General features: G+C 47.1%; 1 protein-coding gene across 1 annotated transcript in view; it reads left to right on the top strand.

Annotated features, from left to right (window-relative positions):
* The first annotated feature begins 593 nt into the window (after positions 1-593).
* The window catches only part of SPMAP2L (sperm microtubule associated protein 2 like), a 32,355-nt gene continuing 11,152 nt past the window's right edge, over positions 594-21,796 (top strand). Inside the window, exons 1-5 of the mRNA XM_067557261.1 lie at positions 594-612; positions 13,523-13,553; positions 16,354-16,407; positions 17,022-17,150; positions 20,040-20,177. Coding sequence (XP_067413362.1) covers positions 594-612; positions 13,523-13,553; positions 16,354-16,407; positions 17,022-17,150; positions 20,040-20,177 — 371 coding nt within the window. The remainder of the gene's footprint in view (positions 613-13,522; positions 13,554-16,353; positions 16,408-17,021; positions 17,151-20,039; positions 20,178-21,796) is intronic.

Genomic DNA, 21,796 nt, shown 5'->3' with positions numbered 1-21,796 from the left:
CGGGGGCTGTGCACGCGGAAGGATCCAGCAGCCTGCACTGGGCCTGGCTTCAGAGAGCTAGAAAAGAAGAAATAAGTGTTGGGCGAATAAGGTGCTGGAACAGTCTTCCTCTCTGGTCAGGGCCTTCGGCCATGGCTTTACAGTAGAGGGGCGGGCACCTCTGAACTCTGCCGGATGTGCCACCTTGCCTCGTTGCTCTGCAATACCTCCCACACCCAGGGCAGCGTCACAGCAGCTATCTGGGCAGCAGGCCAGGGGGCATTTCTAGTCTACGTCTACAATAAAGCGAGCTAGCGGGTAAAGGCTTGGTGAGCCTTCCTAGGAGGCCCTGTCCCAGCCCCTGGCCGTGAGGTCTCTGGACCCATGGCCACGGGGGCCCTGCACGCTTGTTGCTAGTAGCATGGGGCCCTGCAGTGCGCCCTGGGAGCAGGCCTAGGCGGCCACGGCTCCCCTGCCCCCAACCTCCACTTGGAACGCAGGCGCGAGCCCCGGTGGTTGCCCTGGAGACCGGCACAAACAGTGGTGCCACCGAGGCGCAGCGCGCGGCCCGGGTCAGCCTGTGCGCGAGGCGGGAGCGGGGCCCGGCCCGCAGCATGGCGGGCTGGCAGCCAGGTGAGTCTGTGCCCGCAACCTGTTGGGGGCAGAACCGCGGGCCTGCCCCGCAAAGACCCTGCCCTGCCGGAGAGCGGCCCCTACCCGCCAGCCACAACCTAGCTACGCTGTATGGAGAGCACCAGGCAGGCCAGCGTCCCAGCACCTCTGGCCCTGCCCCTCCCGGGCTTGGGGGAGCCACCCTGGGCCAGCTGCATGGCGGCGCACTGCAGCCAAGCTCTGTGCTAAGCTCTGGGCAGCCGAGGCAGCCCATCAGGAGAGTGGAGAGGCTGGGGAGGCAGGATGGGTAGAGAGTTGAGCGGTGGGGTAGAGGTGGGGAGGATGAATAGAGGAGGGGGATGCTGCCTTTAGTAAGATCATTCCGCTGCTTGCAGGAAAGCAGCATCCTGGCCAGTCGCTGTGAGTCTGTCGTGGCTAGTTCTGTTACGTTGTGGTGGACAGACAAGTTTTCCCACGCTGGCCCCAACCGGCGGTGGCTGTGCTCCAGTCTGCGGTTGGGTCGCTCTTTGGATTTCCGTGTTTGCAGGGCTAGTCTTTTAGCCGTTATGTGCTCTGCTTAGCCAAAGCTTTTCAGCTTTATTCAGCTCCCACTTAACATCCAGCCGATTTAACATGACACGTTTCGCTTGGAACACATTTTATTTGATCGGAAAAATGTAATACTGCCATTAAGTTGGCATAATTACTCCACCTCTGTGAGAGGCAGAAGCTATGGTAGTGGGAGAGCATCAGCTGCTAACATAGCGCCAGTGTGGACAGCGCTTAGGTCGCTGTAACTTGTCACTTTTTCACACCTCTGATTGATGTAAGTTAGATTGATTTAAGCAGCAGTGTAGATCTGCCCTTAGTCTCTAGATTGGACCTTCCTTTTAATATTGTAAAAGGGAGAAAAATAAATTGGCTGATGGTCAAAATTCCTTTCCTAATCCAATCTGGCCAAAGGCTGGGATTGCCTGCTTGTTATGGAGTGCACTCACTGCTGGTCGTGCCTCCTTCTGACTGACATGGGGATTAGCTCTGGCTAGGTGTTGCACCCTTCTCCGGCAGTATCTTCACCCATCCCGTTTGGCCCTGCAGCCTCTCTCACTCCAGGAACCGGAGCCTGCTCTTTGTGACTCAGCCCTCCATCCGGGTCACCCTGTAGTTTTCCCCTTCCATGGGATACCCAAAGTCCTTTCATGCAAACAGTCTCAGGCAGTCTTCTGTGGCACGGTACTGATAGTGCCACACCCACAGTGGCCCGTAGGGGAACCCGGGCCCACCCACTACTCTGGGTTCCAGTCCAGGGAACCTACATCTGCGACTGTGTCCTGCTTTCCCTGGACTTCTTCCTACAGCTCCTGCTTCCCCTCCTTTCTCTAGCTGTACCAGCCAGAAACCCTCTTCTTTCTTCCCAGGGAGTGACTGTAGCCTTTCCCAGTAGCCCCTCTCGGCTGCCAATTTCCTGCCTTTATAGCTCCATCCAGCTCGTTCCTCAGTTGGGCTTCCTCATTCAATCGGGATTAGCTGGCCACATGATTCTACTCAGCTGTGGCGGTTGGGGTTAATTAGCCTCCCTCTTAGTCTTCATTAACCCTTTCAGGGCAAATGTAGGTTAAACACCCCATCATATACCTTCTCCCCCTCAAGACTACAACCCGGGAGCTGCCGCAGCTGAACCTCCAGGTCATCCCACTCATGCTTCAGGTCTTCCACCATGAGGAACAACTTACCATTCTTCTCCATGCTGTCTCTGAATTTCTCTCTCTGGAACTCTGCATCTTCTCATGATGTTTGCAAGGCCAGCTTGGTGGCTTTCACTTTTTCTTCTGTAGCCCTGATTCTTGCTTTGGAGGCTCTCCCAGCACCCCTTCTCCCAGGGTCTGAGTTCCCAGTTCGCCTCGATTAGTCTCTGTATTAGTCCCCATATCCTTCAACTGGACCTCTGAGAGACTCTTCCTTCTATCCAGTCTCTCTTCTCTTCTCCCTTTCTGTCCCTTCAGCCTTCTCCACAACCTCAGTGCACCCCTTCTAGGTATCTGGCATTTCCTTCTGGGCACTTCTTGACCCTTTCCCCGGCTTGTCTCCTTTTTCGCATCCACTGTCAGGACTCTGCCCTTCTTTGGGTTACTGTTCTGTCTCTGAGGGCACTTCCTCTTCATGCATCCTGGTTCCCCCCAGGTGAAACAAGTGCTGCCCCCTTCCTGTTTTCTTCACAGGTCAGACATCTTGGGGTTTTCCTGCATTCTTTCCCTTGGGGCTAGGTTCCTGCTCTTCCCAATCTGGGCACTTTTTCTTAGTGTCTCCTCCTCCCACAGGTGTAACAATGCCCTGCCTGGGCTTCTGGCCTCCTGACCCTGGCACCTCTTTTCTTGCCCCAGCTTCTCTGGCCCTTACTCACCTCCTGGAGGGTCTTGAGAAAATACTGTTGTTCGTCAACCAACTGTATCATATAGCTCTGGAGGTGTCTCTGCACCTCCCACTGTTGCCGCTGGTTCTCTAGAAACTGTCTCATCAGAGCTTGTATCCCCCTTTGTTGCTCATCAGCTCCCGTCACTGGGAGTGAAAACTCTGTGGTCCAGCCTGGAAGAGTACACCTGCCCTCCGCACACGGCAGTTCTATTTTCTCTTTGCCCCCAGTGTCTCTTCTACAGCTTTTCCCATGCCCCTTGTATCAGGTGCAATCATCTGCACAGTCTTTCAAACTCCCCTTGTATCAGGGGTGACCGTCACTGCCCGCTTTCTCCACCAATTATCCTGGGGCTGCTCACCAGTGGTGGCACATCTTCCTGGGGATTCACTCTGGACAGGTGTTGTGCCCTCCTCCAGCAGTGTCTTCACATATCCCGTCTCACCTTGCAGCTCCCCTTGCTCCTGGAACCACAGTTTCCTCTTTGTGACTCGGCCCTCCGGGTCACTATCTGGTTTCCCATTTCAGGGGTTACCCAAAGTACTTCCACACAAACAGTCTCAGGCAGTCTTCTCCAGCATGGCTCTGATGGTGCTGCTTCCCCAATGGCCAGTAGGAGAACTCGGGCCCACCCATTACTCCGGGTTCCAGTCCAGGGAACCTACACCTGCAACTGTGGCCTGCTTTCCTGCAATCCTTGTTGCTTCTTCCATGGACTTCTTTCTACAACTCCTGTTTCCTCGCCTTTCTCTATGTGTACCAACTCCAAATCCTCCTCCCTCTTCCCAGTGAGTAAATGTAGTCTTTCCCAGCAGCCCCTCTCTACTACCAATTTCCTGCCTTTATAGCCCCATCCAGTTCCTTCCTCCTCAGCTGGGCTTTCTCATTCAATCAGGGGATTAGCCAGCCACTTGATTCCACTCAGCTGTGGCCTGTTGGGTTAATTAGCCCCCACTTTGTCTTCATTAATCCTTTCAGGGCAAGTGTGGAGTGAACAGCTCATCACACTGCTATATAGAGTTTTGAGTTACCCCCAGAGAGAGGCCTTGGTATGATTTTTAAAGTTAGTAGACACAGTGCATCGAGTATTTCTGGCTGCCACAATAGTTCGTAATTGCTTTTCAGGGAATTGGTAGTAATCCGAGTGCAGTGCATTTGAAAGAGGAGAAGGAGCAACCAAGGAAGTTCCATAAACCTATTCTAAAGGGCGACCCCCCACGAATCCTGCCTGAAATGCCTGGATGAATCCCATCAAACTGATCACTATAATATTTACAGGGGATTCCATCCTAGGTCCGAGAAGGAGAGGAATGTTAGACTTAAACACCTCCTCATGGAGGCAGCTCTCTGGTCCCAGGCCACTGGGACCTGGCACCCAGTACCTCAGTGTGGAGTGCTCTGGCCTCTATTAGAGCATCTATGGTGCTGAAGAAGGACTAGGCACTGAGAGAATCCCACCACTGGCATTCCCTGGCACCGAATATGATCTGGCACTGTTCCCACTCTCTGGTGCCTTTCAAGAGGCTCAAAAAGATTGATAGAGGGCGTTCACCCAAAATGAAGGCAGTGGGGAGGGACAGTACTAAAAGTGTGTGTCCTGTGCCCGGACTCCTGGTGCCTACCAACCAGAGGCGGAATCATCAGGTGGGGTAGAGGCTCTCGGAGCACTGGAGCCATGGAGGGGATGGGGTGGGTGCAGGCAAACCAGCAGTGTCCAAAGTGTGACATCCCTGCCTGCTAACAGCAGCAGCCAGAGCTGCTTCCTAGGTCTGGGTGGAGGGCCAGGAGGGTGACAATTCAATCCCAGATGAAATTCTTCTCCCCACCCGCTTGCTCCTCAGCTGGCTCCTCTGCTGGAGCACCTGGGAAGACCAAGGAAATAGAACTGAGGGGAAGGGGCAGACAGAATAGTGCGCTTGCCCTGTACAGTTTGTTGCTCGACTGGGAGCTGGATTCCCACACTGCAGTCACTGGGCTGGTAAAGTTGTTTTAATGCATCCTGTTGCTGTCCATAACTTCTGCTGTAGTGAGCTCAGATCCTTTCAGCCTCTTCTGCTGTCGTAAAACTAAGGCCGCGTCGATATGTACAGTGCTGCAGTGGTGCATCTGGTGAATGTGCTCTGTGCTGACGGGAAAGCACTCTCCCATCAGCATAACAAAACCACCGCCGCAATTGGCAGAAGCAACGTTGGTGGGAGAAGCTCTCCCACTGACATACTGCCGTGCACACGAGTGCTTAGGTTGGTGTGATTTATGTCTCTTGAGGGAGGGGTTTCACACCCCCGAGTGACAGACGTTATGGCAACATAGGCTGTAGAGTAGACAGAGCCTAAGACTCTTGCCTCCTTTTTAACCATGAAAGTATCAGGGAAGGAAATGAAGTCGTCCAAACCCAACTTGTTGGCCAGGGCTCTTCATCTACTGAATGTTGCCCTCTCTTCCAGCAGGGGCTTGGTGTAATCCAGGAACATCATCACCCTGTGTCCCTTCCACCGTAGGATTTTACATTCACAGGCTTTTTAAAGCATCGGTTCCTTACTATTGTGTTCTAAAAATCTTAATGCTATGGCCTGGCACTTTGCATTTGAGAGGGAGCGGTGGGCTCTCCCAATATCAGAGTTTTGATTGGGGGCAGAGACAAAAGTGCTGGCAGCATGGTGGATAAAAATTCCACACCTCTGAGGGACCCACAGTGCCTGGATTATTTCTCCTTGATCTTCACTTGAGATCATTAACCTTCTCCTGCAGTGCTTGAGTGGTCCTTTCCCGTTGCTCTGTAGTTATAGTCATAGCACTCACTGTGCCTTGCAAATTAGCCTGAAGTGTGCTAGTCACATTTTTCCTCTCAGTTATATCTTCAGATAGTTCTCTAAAGATAGTCTGTTCACTTGTGATTTGTTGTAGCCTCAGAGGAGCAGCCTCTGCTTGTCAACTATCCTGGCTGCAAGAGGGCTGTCTGACAGCTTCTGCTCTGTAGGATTTTGTAGAATGTTTGGAGCTGGTGCAGCATCCATAATGGTTAAGGATATGATTCTGTCACAGATTCCATGACTTTCCCGGGACCTCCGGGACTTCTTCCTGGGCAGGGCTGGAGCAGCTGTCAGCTCTGGGGCTGCTAGAGGAATGGCCCCAGGGCTAAAGCAGTGGCCGGGGTTGGGTCAGCTCCCCTGGGGCTGGAGCAGTGGCTGTCAGCCTTTGCTACAGGAGCAGTGGCATGGCCGGAGCAGCAGTCGGGGTTGTGTCAGCCCTCCTGGGGCTGGAGTAGGGGTGGAGCTGGAGCAGCTGCTGGAGATCAGCCCCCGGCTGCACTCTGACTGTTAGTCCAAAGGGGATACATTTTTTCAGGGAAAAAGATTGTAATTTAGCTGTTTTCAGCTTCAATAAAGGTGAAGAAGAAAACATCCTAACCATTATTTTTTTAGACTTGGGAGTAGGAAAAGTGGCTGAAGTGTGAAGCTTTTCAGATAAATTGCCTTTTACCTTCAGTATAGAAGCCTTCACCAGGCCAAGAGTGTACTGAGCCACTCAGACTGAGCATCACTACCATTTCAAGGAGCAGTAAATCTTCACAAAAGGCTTTCTGCTTTGCAGAGCTCTGTCTTGAATCTGTAGGGAGCAGTTTCCATCAGTAGCACTCAACCAGCCAACATCTACGCAGTCAAATGCAGTGACTGCGGGTGTGGATGCAGTATCTGACCTTGGTTCTGTGATATTCTTTCAGTGGAACATAGAGTGACACAGGAAGAGAGAAAACTGTCATCAAAGACTTAAAGGGCAGCAGTAGGTTTGTAGGACTGACAAGAAAGAAGCCAGTCCTTGTCAGAGGGACCCTCACAAGACGTGACCTGGGTGAATATGCAAAAGTTATAGGAGAAAAGTGGCCTAACAAGAAGTAGTGAAGATGAACTCCACAGACGTCTTTGCTTCTGCACTGACAAGGGATGACCAGCAGGCTGCAACTCTTACCAACCATGTCATCAACAGCATGATGAACTCATTTGATACTGAATCGCATCCAGAGATGCTTACCAACATGTCTGTTGGACTGCCTGTAACGTCAGCATACAAAGATTGCTACTGAAAATAGGAGATGTTGGTAAAGAACAAATGGAGAGATTTGTGAGAGGAGCACTTCATTTTGATGGGCCCCATAGCTTCTTCAGGCCAGTCAAGAGATCAGGCACCAAAACATTTGTTGACAAGGCCAAGAAGACCAAATTTAGGTGTGGTAAGAGAGGGACAATCACAGCAGCTGTCAGTCCAGAAATTGTTTTCCACAATGTCCTTAGCAAGATGCAGAAATGATGTTTCAATGGCAACTGTTCTTAGTCACCCTTGGCCTTTGTTGCTCTTCCATGCTGATGGAACAGTGAGAAGAACAGAAAAAGATGAATTAGCGCATCAGCTGGAAACTCAAGCTGAAAGAATCCATGAGCTAAGAGCATGCAACAAAGAAACCACAGTGTCCGTCAGGGATGCCCTGGCTGTCATTCAAATGATGGCTGGAGACAAATTCCACACATTCAAGGCTTTGGCTACTGAGTACTTGAGGCAGGTCCTAAAATGATTTGAGAGAGCTCATTCTGTAATCAAAATCTTTTTGACAGATATGACAAAAGTAACTCTGTGAAAACTGAGGGAAGGCAGCTCCAGACAGGAGCTAAGTTTGGATGCAAGACATACCAGGTGATGGGTGGGTGCCTGTACCTCCTGGAAAAAGTTTCTAAACATGACATCCAACAAGCCATCACTTGTAAAATTCCTCTGACTATATGGTTCAAAATGCACTTGAGAGCGCGGGAGCATGTGCAACACAAGCACTCCTTCTTGCTGGAGGCTTGTCCAACAAGAAGCCTGAGACTTGTACTTCTTGCTGGAGGCTTGTCCAATATAGCCTTTGGGTCTCTGGCTGTCAGCAGCAAAGTCCATCACCAGTAGAGGTGCTGAAGAAGCCTGAGACTTGTACCGTACTCAAGAGGAAGTTGACACAAGGATGCGTCTGCATGCTGTATGTGCCAATATGGCCTTTGGGTCTCTCGCTATCAAAGGAACCATAGTAATTAGGCCACCTGATGGAGCAAAGAAATTGGTAGCAGTTTTGGTCCCTGCTGTTCACTACTTTCCAAAATGGATCATGGAGATAACATGATATTGGGATCACCAGGGTAACATGGATGGGAAAATATGGATGGTGAACGACTTCCTGTATTCAAGGGCCCAATGGCATCTGAGCTTCTACAGGACCTTATTTGTGTCTCTACCAGTAGAGGTTGTTCTATAATCATCTGTGTCTGTAGTCAGAACAATCTTCCCTGCACAGAACTGTGCAATGTTAAGGCAGTGAAGACTGTGGTACCCCACTCATTCTCCTTAGAGCTCATAACAATGAGCAAGATGATGGAATGATGTGGGCTAGAAATGTCACAAGCGCTATTTAAATTTTAATGATACCCATACAAATTTATGATTAGATTTTGCTTTACCCTTTTTGTTTTGATGATTTGAGGTCGCAAAGAAATCCAATTTTATGTCTTGAAAATAATTCATAGGGTCATTAAACTAACAGAAGCAAATGCAAATATTTCATAATGGTCATTTTAACATCATTGTTTATCCCAGTTTCTATGGTAATGGCATCATTTGACAGCTCATCTTAAAATAGACATAAGCTTTCAAATGATGTATTGTGTGTAGAGAGGTTACATTGTCTACCATATCAGTGGTGTCTGTAGCTATGACTACTGTATGTTGACTGGTTACTGGGATGTTTGCTGTATGAATGTATTGGTTTAGTTTACTAGGAAGTTGTCAGGCAGGAAAAAGAATGGCAAAAGGTAAGCCACTTTTCTGCAAGCATTTGTGGCTTGCTAAGAGACAATGCCAGAATAGGGAAAGGCCTAGGAATGCAGGCGAGCAAAAGGACCCTGACAGGTTTTGAAAAGGAACAGTCTCTCAAGAGGTGGGAGTTGTTTGAGGGAGCCAAGCTAACACACAGGCACTTGCTGGGGTGTCTGAAGAGGCAAGGCCTGCCTTGGTTATCATAAAAGGATGGTAAACCTTTAGGTGAGATATACAGGACATGCTTGAGAAAACTGCATACGTGGAGCAAGGTATAAAGCCTGAATGTTGCACTGTCTTGACTTTTGCTCCTTTTCTGCTTAAACATTAAACAATGTTCATTTCTGTCATATATCACATGCAATGTTACATCGATCATGACTTTTGCTAAAGCCTCGCATGAATCCATTTCTTTGTACTACTTCTCTTGTTCCAGCAGAGGGCAGGCTTTTCCAGCAGATATTAAACACCGTGGTGTGACGCTCCATTACTCCACAATTAAGATTGTCAGCCCAGTTTTGTGTGTGCACACAAACAAACATCTAACTTCTTCCAAGACGTTTCTTCCCTCACATTTTTCAGGTTCAGTTTCTAGCCCGATAAGAGATTTAAAAAAAAGTGTTCTTTCCTTTTTGTAAAAGCTTCCAGCATGCATTTGTTTTCTTAATGGATATAGACATAAAATATAATAATTAGAGAAGCTAGAAATATAAAAATGTATTTATTAGTACTTTATGAGAATTTGGCATAGGGCTATTTTTACTAAGGGTATGTTGAAAATTTTAGCGCTTGTACAACTCAAGGGTCTGATTCTGTTCTGCATTGCACCTTGTGGAGTTATTTATACCTGTGCAGAACTGGTGTGAAGTGCTGACAGCTCAGACAAGTGCACTTTGCACAAGTGTAAATGATTGCTCAAGGTGCAAGGCAATCCCACATTTTTTATTTCTGGGAGTTATACTAAGGTCTCTGTGGAGATTACGGGCACCCCGGGTGTAAATCAAGAGTAACTCCATTGCAGTCAGCGGAGTTACAGCAGTCTAAAACCAGTGTAAGCAGGAGGAGAACCAGCCTTGTGGATGTTAAGAGTAATACAGATTGTGGCTGTTGCGCTTACAGGTTCCATGAGACCCTAGCCATGGTTCGTGTAACTTACAAACTCTGCTGATGGACTTGGGAGGTGTGTGAGGTTGTTGGCTGGGGCTCATGGAAGCTACAGTCTCAGCGGGGTGTACCTGAAGGAAGTGGGGGAGCTCACCATGTGAAAACAAGCACGAGAAGGGGGCTGGCTCCTGCTTAGAGGCGAGGGCCTTGGCTCATTGCTGGTCAGAGCCAGAAAGCTGCTCCAAATCCTCTCCTCCAGTGAAGAGGAAACTTGTCTTCACACCAGGCCCTGCCTCAGCCTGGCCACAGCTATGTGATCCTGTTCTCAGACCACTCTCTGTCAGAGCCAGCTGCCCCCTCTTTCACCCGCCCAATTCACAGAGCCCCACCCACGCCAGTTACCATTAGGACACTCCCCAAATCCAGCTCTACCCTTGTCACAGCAGCATGGCCCTGCCATGCCTTCCCCACCCCGGGCACAGCCCCGCTCACAGAATGTGGGCCGCTGACTGATTTTACTTGCCCGCTGATGGTGCTGCTCACAGCAGTTGCTCGGCAGAGGCTGACTGAGGATGATGCAGCAGGCAGAAAGAGCCCACGTTGGCTTTAGGACCCGAGCCGTGGTGAAGTGTGCAAAGCTGGCAGTTGGAAAAACGAAGGCGGGATTCTCTTCCCCGTGTGAGCTTTGCTTGAGTGCCAGGAAGGAGGGGACCACAGTGGCGTCTTAACCCAGTGCCAGCCAGCACAAGCCGAAGCGAGAGTGGCTGGGGGCTTGTTCTAGCTTATAGCCCTTGCATAAAGTTCTTAACAAAGTCAGCTGGCACAGGAACGCTTCTTCTGCCTCCCTCCACCACCCGTTAGAGATTCCCCCTGAACCAGAGGAATTCTCTGCCAGCCTTTCCCAGCCAGAATCCATCCTCTCGGCAGAGCAGCCGGGAGAAGCCACAATTTACCTGGAAACTGAGTACAGATGTTAGGGAAAGCAGTGAGAGCTAATAAACAGGCTCATTTACAGGGTCACTTTTCAGAGCGGCTCCTCACATCAGACAACCAAGAGGCACGGAAGCTCGGCCGCTTATATCAATTAATGGAAAAAGCTACGGTAATGGGCATTGCTGAATCCCACGGGAGCCAGTCTAGACATCGCCTCGCCCGGGATAATGCGTATGGCAATGGCCTCTGCAGTGTACTTGTGCACAGCAAGGGGCAATGAGAACAACGCTGCTCGCTGAACTTCAGATTTCCCTGATGTGAAATGCCACCACCTGCAGCAACGGGTGGGGAACTTGACGAGGCTGGCGGTGAAAGGGGGACAGTCACGGCGGCAAGGGACAATAGGGAGCTCCTCCCCCCCCGGGAGTCCATGGCTCCTGTTGACCAGCTGGGGGAGAAGGATGCTCATTGACCAGCACTCCCCAGCTCCCAGGATTTAGCCCAGCACAGGAGCCATGTGGCGCCTCTTTCGGTGCCATTACAGCAGCCCACCCGGCCCACCTGAATGAGGAGTGGGGACCCGGCCTGACAGACGCTGCTTGGCTAGCCGATCGCCCTTGCAGGGGGCAGGAAGGAATTTTTGTCCTCCATGGGCCAACTGGCGGAGAATTGGGGAGTTTTTTTTTTATTTTTTTTAAACCTTTCTTCCAGCACCTGCAAGCCACAGTGGGTGGAGGAGCAGGACCGAGCTCAGCACCTAACTGCGGTACGGAGGCGGTGGTGTTTGTGTCGCCACTTGCGGCCGGTTTCCAGTGCAGGTCAGAGAACAAAATGAACGGTTTACCACGGGAAAAGACCTGGGATTTTGGTGATGGGCCTTGAGCTCATGTGATGGGGGAGACCTGGTGGCCTTTGTGGGCTGAGATCAGGCCTTGTGCTGCCTTGTGCTGCACCCTATGTCCCCCTCAGGGGGGCGGGAGGATGCTAGGACTCAGAAAGCTGAGTCCTAGGGGGGCAGGCTGAGGAAAGCCACCCACTGTTGTGGGTTATAGGTAGGTGCCCTGTAACCCCCACACTGGAACTAATTGAATGCCTGGTATAGAGAGTGTGGGTGGTGGGTGGGTAGCACCCCTCCCTTGTTTAATACATTGCAGCCTGCCATTTAATTCCATGCATGTATCTGGCCTCCTTTTGCTGCGGTGTCTGCAGCGGCTGCGTTTGGCCCACCCGGAACATGCATGCAGGGCACAACAGGGCCCTGATCCTTGACTGGAGTCCGTAGGTGCCACCTTGATGGAAATTATCATCATCATTGTTCATGTGGGTGGGAGGAAATCCTGACCCAGCTGAAGTCCAGGTTCTACTCTCCAGTCTTGCGGAACTGGACATCGCAACGTTCCTAGCAGACTAGCTGGGGACAGAGTGCACCACCACTGTTCCAAGTCTCTGGGTTACAGGAAATTATACCACTTCACACATGTAGACAGAAGGAGCAGGGAGAGTGCTACAGCACTCTGTCTCCCATGCCTCCCCACCTGTGATTCAAGGCTGTTGGTCCCCAAAGGGAAAACATCTGATTCCAGCACTGTAGGATGTCAGGAAAATAATTAAACCTCTCATTCGGATGAAGGGGGGAACAGTTTACATATTTGTTGTTGCAATTGTCTTTCTGGGCATTGATTTCTGCAAGGCTGGCTTAATTGTGCAAAGGGTTAGCAACTTCCTTTTAACGTACAGCTCAAATGATGTAGAAATCAGCTTGGAATTGCAGAGAGATTTCAGTGTTGCAATACCCGGGCTCTTTTCTCCGGCTTTGCTCTTCTTACATGCCAGTGTGCTGCCTGGAATGAATATTTAAAGCTGATTTCTATTAGTCTGTAAAAAATAGTGTTTTGTAATGGATTAAAAGGATGTGGAACAAATGACAGCCTCAGCTATAAAGACTCAAGGGGTGGTGTTGAGATAATAGTGCCTGAGGTCATTAATTATAAGAACGCATATCATCTGCAGATTGGCTTTTGTTGAGGTCATCACAGTGCATTTCCCAATAATTGCACAAGTATGAGATCATTTGCTTCACTTCTGCCTTGACAACATATATCACTGCCCCTGGATTTTTCCTATTTCTCAAGACTCCCTTTTCTGCAATTGGCACTATTCCTTTTGCATTTTATGGCTTGTACAGTAATGTTTATATAATGCTACTTACCTACGGCTCTGAAAAATTCCCTTGAAGTTGCAGTTAAAGCACATAATAGATTATTAGACCTAGCCAAGGATGGACCTGTATATCAACATTACAGTCAATGATAATTTCTCACTGCTGCTCACATGGTTCAAAGAGATATCTGAACGTTTTTTGTTACAACCATGAACCACAGGCAAGTGTAATGCTAAGTGTGAGGGATGGTGTGTATATTGCACTGCAGTTTCATTCAGGCTAACCACTAGAAAAAACATACCCAAAGCTATGCCACGTAACTAAGGCTTAAGTAGTTGGACATGCATCTTTTCCCCTGCCAATTATTTTATAGAGAATAAAGGATAGATACCTGCTTACAAGCCTGCAGATAAAGGACAGCACAGAATGCAGGTGCTATTCAGCCTTTTAATACCCACTTTTTTCTTTTTTGTTTTCTTTTGCAGGTTCTTACTTCTGCTCATATTCAAGTGACAGGTAAGAAAAAAATAACCCAGCAGCCATTTGGGAATGCAAGTAGTGATTATGGGCCATAACCCAGAGTCTTCTTCCTCACTCAGAGGAAGCTCCCAGGGTACATAATAAAAGGTTTGCCTGAGTGTGGACTGCAGGCCTGGCTGCATGGAGATTCATGGGGCTGGTGCTAGTGTAATAAATACCAGGGGGAAATGTCCCCTGCAGACGAGGGAACCTGAATGAGTAAATCAGTGATAATGGGACAACAACAAGCATTTCTTACAATGCTGACATGCTTTTGGAGGTCTGTGTCAACTGGTTATTGCAAGAGATAATTTAAGTGGAATTATTCACATTATTTCAGTGTAGTACCTGCAAAAAAAAAAAAAAAAAATCCATTCCATGACATGGATGCTTATAGTAGTGTGTAGGTATGTGGCGCTGATCCTGACCTCTTTGTGAATGAGCAGCCTGTGAATCCAGGAAATTTAATGTAAAAGATCATTCTGTCTTAACTAGAAGAATCTCTTACCAGAAATTCCCATGCGTACAAAAGTGGAGATGTGCTCATTTTGATTATAATGTCCACATAAAACATAGAAATGTATTCACTGTATGCAGAGGATTTGTGCTTATTTATTTTAATTTGTTAAAAAAAAACCCAACCCAAATACTAGACAGGTATAGTCATTTTCATCATTTCCCCTGTCAACGGGACTGTTCATGTGCTTAGTTATAGATGTATTTAAATCGTTTGCTGGGGTGAGACTTCAGAGAGTCGTTTTCTCCTGTTTGTGTGAGTCTTTCACATGACAGCAGAGGAGAAAAATGACATTTTTTTAAAATAGGAAAATGCAATTGATAAAACCCACAAACATTGTGAATGGAATTCAGGTGCAGGGGTGGGAGATGAAAATACATTTTACTTGTTTCTTCAAAGTGACTACATTGCAAACTGAAGGTCTCCATTTAAGATGTAAATTATTGCCATGCTGTCATTTCTAAAAACCAGCACAAAAGCAGAAAGTCTGCTTGGCATTTTTCATGCTACTTGAGAGGAATCTCCAGCACAGAACGTATTTTGTGAGGTGATTCGACTCTTAGGAAAATATAAAGCATTACTGACAGACTTTCTTTATAATCCATTGGATATAATTACAAAACTGATCTAGGCCAATGTATTATATTGTGGATGGGTAAAGATTAGAGAGCTATTAATGAGTCTCTTCTACTGAGAGGATGCCCAGTAATAATCTCATTTTCAGTAAACTAGTTTATCTACTGTTAATTTTATGCTGTGATAAGACTGGAAGTGAAAATAGTTCTGTCTGGCATTCTAATTGCCCCCTTGCTGCTTCTCAAGAAAAGGCCATTGTAGAACAGCGTGATGGGGAGTTAAAAAATGAAACTGATGCGTGATTCCTTAAAAGACAAGGCTGTCCCTGACTGTACTGTGCCACGAGCTGAAGGCACAGGATCAACATTTCACGAGCAAATCCCTCTTAAACTCATGGGAGCAGAGTTTGTACATGATGTGATGAAGGCAGACCTCAAGTATAATTAGCATAATCTATAGTCCATTGTTTTGCCTAAACGATAATCTGTTGTTGCAGGCATCTTTCCAGTTTTCTGCTGGGTCAGGCACATCGTGCATAATTTATACACATACTTCTGTACAGTTGCTAAAGAAAGTGTCACAAAGTAAAGGAAAGCTACCAGTCCCCTGCCTATCTGGGGAAAGGGTTGAATTGACACCAAGGATGTTAACATATGAAATACGGGAGTCAGGGAGAAGGAGGAGGAATTTGCTGGCACTTCATCTATTTTATTGGACTCTTTTGCCACTAACTTCCAGTAAGCAGAGAGGTTGTTGACAGATTCTAAGTCAAAGATCTTGCAAATACTATTGAACTGCTAAATCAATTGCCTGTACCCCTTCCTCTGACTGGATACGCAGTCTGAATAATTACATCATGCAGCTGCATCTGGGTAAACATGAGTCAAAGTGTGTCCATGCTTTAGATGAAGACACTATATGAACAGAAGCAGACAACACTTTGCTGAGAATTCTTAATCATTCAATGTAGCCATCTGACCTTCTTTAGGGTGAAGTTTTTTGTAATCGGGGCCATGCATTTTCTCTGTTCTTTCTGTAGTGCCTTGCACGTTGTGGGTAGTACAACAAACAAACAATAATAATAGTAATATAATAAATTGATCTTAAAGTGTAAGCAGTTTAGGGCAGTGAATGTGTCTTTAATCTATACTTGTGAATCTCTGTGTGAATGGTGCTATTTAATAATCATGATGATGATAACATATACAGCTTTCTCTGTTTAGGTTTGTGTTGACTGAGCGAATCTCTGACCTCCTAGTCTTATTGTTTTAATAATGTGATGTTAATACACAAAAAAGTGCTTCCACATCGACCCCTCTTCACTGAGTCTGCAATGGAGTCTTAATCCTGAATTTGTTTCTATACAATTCTGACCAAGACAGCAGACTTATTGTAATAGAAAAAATCCTGGAATATCAGTTCACTACAGAACTGAGCAAAGAAAAAGCTGGGCCAAGACGGAGATAACTCTTACTTCAATATATGTATTGAAAAGATAGGTAATGTTACCAAGACAATGACTAGCCAGGCCTATTACTTAAAAAAAGGAATCAGTGTTCTTTTTTCGTGTTGGCTTCATGATGAAAGTCTTTGAGTGACTCAAGAATTATTTAGGGTTCAGATTACCATAACACCTGCTCTGTGCTTGGTTTAAAAATCTCTGGGAGTTTAATTGATCATGTAACTATGGTTACCACTTACCAGGATCCGAGAACTGGCAAAACCAAAGAAGCCTAAAGCGTGGGAGAACTACAGTAGGTGAGTGGATAAAATACAGAGCTTATGCTATATGGGCTTTGGGCCTCTATGGACAACATTCAGGTACTAAAGGGTGGAGAGTGCTGAGAATAGTTTCCCCTGCATGGTGAGCTGTCTCCATCTGACATCTGTGAAAGACAAAAGAACATGGCTTTTCTTTTACAGCACTAGAGGGTCCAAGCTCACCCGCAGCTGCTGTGGTCAGGGTCAAATCAAGGCAATCCAGGGCCCTGGACGTGTAGGGTTTACACCTTAATCTGATGCTGACTATGGTCAGGATTGGTGCTGGGCCTTTTGCCAGTTCTCGTCATGCCAGGCCAGTTGTTGTTCCCCTTGGCTAGGTGGGAAGAGAGCCAGGGGAGTGTTGGGAGATGTTCTGTCCTAGAGTGGCCGGGGGCGTGGAGGGGGGATGGCGGGCTGTCCAGCTGTTCCTCAGGGATGGCATAGAGAGGGCTGCTAACAGTGTGCAGGGAGGATGGTGGCAACCCACAAACACGCACAGGGCTCCTCGGTGGCACTGCACATTTGGACGAGCGCTGCAGGCTTGGTGCCAGGTTTAGTTAGTGATCATCTAACCACAAATTTTCTTTCCTTTTTGTTCCCTGTTTTAACAGTAGGCTAGAATGGGGAAACCAAGAGACAATCTGGCCCCTTTCCCGGAGCACTTTGACGGCTCGGCCGACGCCAAGAATTATATCTCTGGCCAAACCCAAGAAAAATTTTGACGGTAACCTTCAGCGCAGGTTGGTGTATTCAGGAGACTTCTTCCATCTGTTGGAAAACATGCGCTAATGAATGACGCGGCCCAGGGTTTATGGATAATATTGAATACAAATAAAGGCATGACAACCATAGAGATGAATCCAGAACACTGGGCAAGGAGAAGAAAGCATGGGTTTCTGCACTTTCGCATCACAATTGCCCAATACACCATGAACAGCTTCCCTCTGAGATCAGCTCAGCACAGCTCCAACTGAGTAAAGCAATTATTCGACTCTGCCTGCTTAAGGGCTCTGCAGGTCTGGCTGAGTTCTGTGATGTTCTGGCTGAAAGGGGGCTGCAAAAGTGTAAAGCATTTATTATTATTTATTATTTTATTCCACATGTCCCTAAATAGAATGTTTTTTCAACATTTCCCATGAAGTATCCCCATCTATTACATCCTGGGGGTTGTTTTGCTCACTGAATGTCATTGCTGAGATTTCCAAAATGAGATTCATGATTCTGGGTGCATGTGTTTTCAGGTGGCCAATCTGAGACACTCTAAAGGGCTCTGATTTTTCAGGGGGCGGGTGCTCGGCACTTTGTGAAAATCAAATCCCCCTTTTAAGGTGTCTCAGGTTGTGTGCCCAAACACGGTGGCAGCCAGAATCACTGGTCACTTTTGAAAATCTTAGTTCTCCATAATAGAGTTTCCTCCTAAATATATATTGTTCCAAAAACTGGGAGCAGGTTGATTTCCAAAGGAAACTGGGAGGGTTAAGTTGTAGTTCAGTTTTAATTCAGGCTCACTCCGGAACCTGGCAGGCAGTACAGGGATTAAGTAGAAGGGAGGAGCAGCTGACGGGTTGCAAGAAGGGTAGGACTCACACAATGGGCAGCTCTTCTTGCTTGAACAGCAGTGTGTCTTCTTAGAATTCCAGGTTGACAATGGGTTCAGTCTAGTGCCAATCTGATCTTGGTTTCCACAGGGCAGGTGGCTTTGGAGCAGAAGGCTGGGTGTTTTATGGTGTGTGACTGATGGTGGTTGGCTGTGGAGTGTTACACCCTGGCCTAGATGTAAGGCTGAGACCCTTGGGAGCAAAGCCCCATGTAGACGCCCAGACCTTAGCCCTCTCTCCTTCATGGCCCTGTTGTTCCATGAAAAGGAGAGAGAGAAGCTTGATCGTGGCGAATGCATCCTTCAGCAAATAGTCTACATTGTGTAAATTACCCCTGGGTTCAGCAAGCATCCCTGTGTCATGTGCTGACGAAGAGAACTGCAAGATATATGAATTAAGAGGGTTGAATTTGTAGCATGGAGTTTTAACATACCAAACCACATGCGATGGCATGGAAGAGGAGCCAGTTTGCTAAATGAGGGCATGAGAGCAGAATATTGTCCAAGGAATATGGCTGTAAAGCAACAAATTAGCTCAACTCAGCCAACCCATGGCCAACAGCTTGCAAAAAGAAAACAGGTGCTAACAAGATTTTCTACTGAACAGTGTTACTTAGTTCCTCTTTCAAAATAGAGTTGATCACAAAAATGTGTACCTATTTAAAATGCCCATCTGGAGGTGTAGGCGAATGATTATTACCACTATTGGTTATGGGGTGGCAAGGAATCTTCAGTTTCATTAACATCCACCAGTTGTATTTGTCATAAAAATTAATGGACACTCCCTCCTCCAGATGGCCATTGTTGGTTGGAAAAAGGCAAAGCCAGGGAACAAACTGGCCATACAGATACGTAGTTCAGAGTTATTTCAGGAGGAAGATGCCCAACTTTGCAGTTCTCTGGTAGCAGTTTCAATAAAGTTCCAGAAGAAAAAAACAATTTTTTTGGCTTATCAGCTGCTAATCATTGAATTCATTCAGTCCCTTCCTCTAAAGGTTTGCTATCCCCAGTGCTTTGTAGACCCCAGGGGGCTATCTGGAGATATTTTAGCAGGAGGTTTCTCTAAGCGCTTATAAGTGTCGATTCATGTTTTGAAATAATTATTAGAGGGGTGGTTTTGGTGAGAGGACTAGGCCAAAGCTCTGGTAGGGTCTAGAGCAGATTTCTAGTTCCCAAGGAGCCATAACACCAGTGAGAATGGAAACAAACCAATAACGTGTCTCTGCATTTCTTGTTCTATTGAATGTGGTGCTCAGTAGCCAGAATGAAGATTGGGGCTGTCATGACAGCACAATTGTATTTGTTTCTCTCTTGCCATTGCCACTAGTTCATTGTCTCTTTCTTGTGAAGAGTTAATACAAAACATGGATTTACATACAAAACAAAATGCGAGTGTTAATTAAAGTGGGTATAGTAGGTGGGGTGAGAATTATAGGGCAATGGGGAGAAACAATTGGGAATCTGGACTACCATGTTCTAACCCCATCTCCACCACTGATTTATACTATGTGGCCTTGGACAAACCTCGCGACGTTTCATTTTCCCCCTCCGTAAAGTGGGTTTAATCATCCTGATGCCACCTGCCAAGGGTGTTATGAGGCTAAATTAATTCACTGCTCCTGAGATGAATGGAGCTATAACAGTGCCATACATTAATGTTATAATTAGAAGGGTTCTAATTTGCATGCTTCATAAATAAACAACAGAGATATTGTGGGAGGTGTATTGTGAAGTAGTTTCTTAAACTGGCCCATAGGAGTGAGTACATTTTCATCCCCGTCACCTCATTGTGCTTAAAAAGTCCTTTGTACATGCAAGCAAGCTGGTATTTGCCTGACCAGATCAGATAATCCCATTTGTTTATGCAGCATGCCCAGTCTGAGTGCACAAATGTGGCCCTTTGCATATGCAGTGTCTGTGTACGTATTTCAGTTAGCCTGGTTTGACTGTGCATGTCTGTTGTCTGTCTGTTTTAATGAGGATATGCTCCTGGCTGACTCTTATCCTTATTGCTTTCATGACGTTCCCAAAGGCGTCTCTTCTTGCACAGCTGTGGCCGGGTATCGGAGATCTGGCAGCACCCACCGTTGACGGATTTAGCTTTCCCTTCTCCTCTAATATTGAAGTTGGCAGAACCCAAAAAATACCAAACAGCTTACTTAAAACAAAGGTAAAAGATGACACAGCTCTTACCGTATTACAGATGTTTCAAGTGGGTTTTCAGCATAATCAGTGTTCAAAAGCAGTACGCCCGGTTGGATTAGAAGCAAAACTAACAGGGCCAAAAAAGGTGGGGGGAGCAGAGAAATTGTGTAGCTGTGCTCTGTGTGGCACTAGCTGATGGTCTGCAGGTAGCTGGCTGCTGTCATCATGTGCACTTGCCTCTTTCCAGCTGCCAAACTGTATTTAAAGAAGCTAAGCCTATGTGCATACGTGCAGTGCTTTCCTCACATTACTTTGCCAGACCCTGAATGGGAAGAGAAGTGGCCCGCATAAATGTGAATGGGAGGGCAGAAAGTTTCTGTCTTTGTGTGTGGTCCACGCTATGAAAATGATTGAGAAACCTCCCAGAGAGCACATCATTGTGTTAAGGACTCCTTCAAAGGCAAAACAGGTGGTTTACTTGGAATAGGCCAGGGTTATAAATGCAAGACCAGGGTACATTTACCATAAACACGTATTCATCTGATGAAAAGAATAGAACCTGGGTCAAATTCAAAGCACAGTCCTGATGGAACAGACCTCCCTAGAATTGGCCATAGGGGTTTAGAGACTGCCTTTCTTTCTGGGTTTGGCTAGATTAGGAAAAGAGGTGGCAATAGGTCAGGAGTAGCTAACACACGTTAGCTGCCCCTGACTAGGGCTGAAAATATTCAGTCCATGCTGTGTTTATGACATAAAGCTGGGTTTTTGACTAAATTAAGTTTTTTGCAAAAGGCAAAATTTTCCATAAAAAATTGTGATTGTTTTGCCAAAAAATGGAATGTCTGGAAATTGGAATGTTTTCAATTTGGAAATGCTGCAGTGGTGCCTCTTGGGAGTTGTAGTTCTGTTATCTCCTGTCTCCATTCATCTCTATATGCTGGGCTCCCCGGTTGGCAGAGATGATCCGTGCCTACTGATAGTGAGGGGGGCAGAGTGAGAGCAGCTGGCTTCTGCAGTGTTATGGAGCAGTAAATCTGGGGGTGGGGGGCACGTGACCTTGCATTTCCCCCCCAATGCATCACCTTTGCTGGTTGGACTATGTCTCCTTAGATATACCAGGGCCAAGGACTCCATGATACACCACCTCCCCACTCCAAAAGGCGAGACTGGTGCATCTTGGGAGAGAGGGTCCAACCAGGGAGTCCAGCTTACAGAGGAGAAAGGGAGCATGAGGCATCGGAACTACAACTCCCATGAGGCACCATGGCCACATTTCCATATAGAGTCTTTTCGGTTTTGGACACATTTTTTGGTATTTTAATTTCTGCTAAAAAATCTAAATTTTCTGTGGAAAATTAGATGAAAATGAATGTTTTTTTCCATGGGGAAACAACCCTTTTTTTTCCAAAAACAGCGCTTCCCTTGGCCTAATGTCCATCTCTTTTCCAAATCTAGACAAACCTTCTGTGACCATAACTCTCTTAGCAGCTGCATTCCTCAGCCTCTGTGCAGCTGTCAAACTCCAGGGTGATGTTGGTGAGAGTGGGCAACAGGGCATTAGCGGGGCTGAGGAGATAAGAGTGGCCACTAATCTCGTTGCCTTCAGAAGGACTTGTGAAACTCACCTGTTTGATAGAGCTTCTG

Source organism: Emydura macquarii, unplaced genomic scaffold (assembly GCF_026122565.2).
Source record: "Emydura macquarii macquarii isolate MOO-44397 ecotype Brisbane River unplaced genomic scaffold, CSIRO-AGI_Emac_v2 contig_1790, whole genome shotgun sequence".
Lineage (NCBI taxonomy): Eukaryota > Metazoa > Chordata > Testudines > Chelidae > Emydura > Emydura macquarii.
This window is presented reverse-complemented; position numbering and strand designations above follow the sequence as displayed.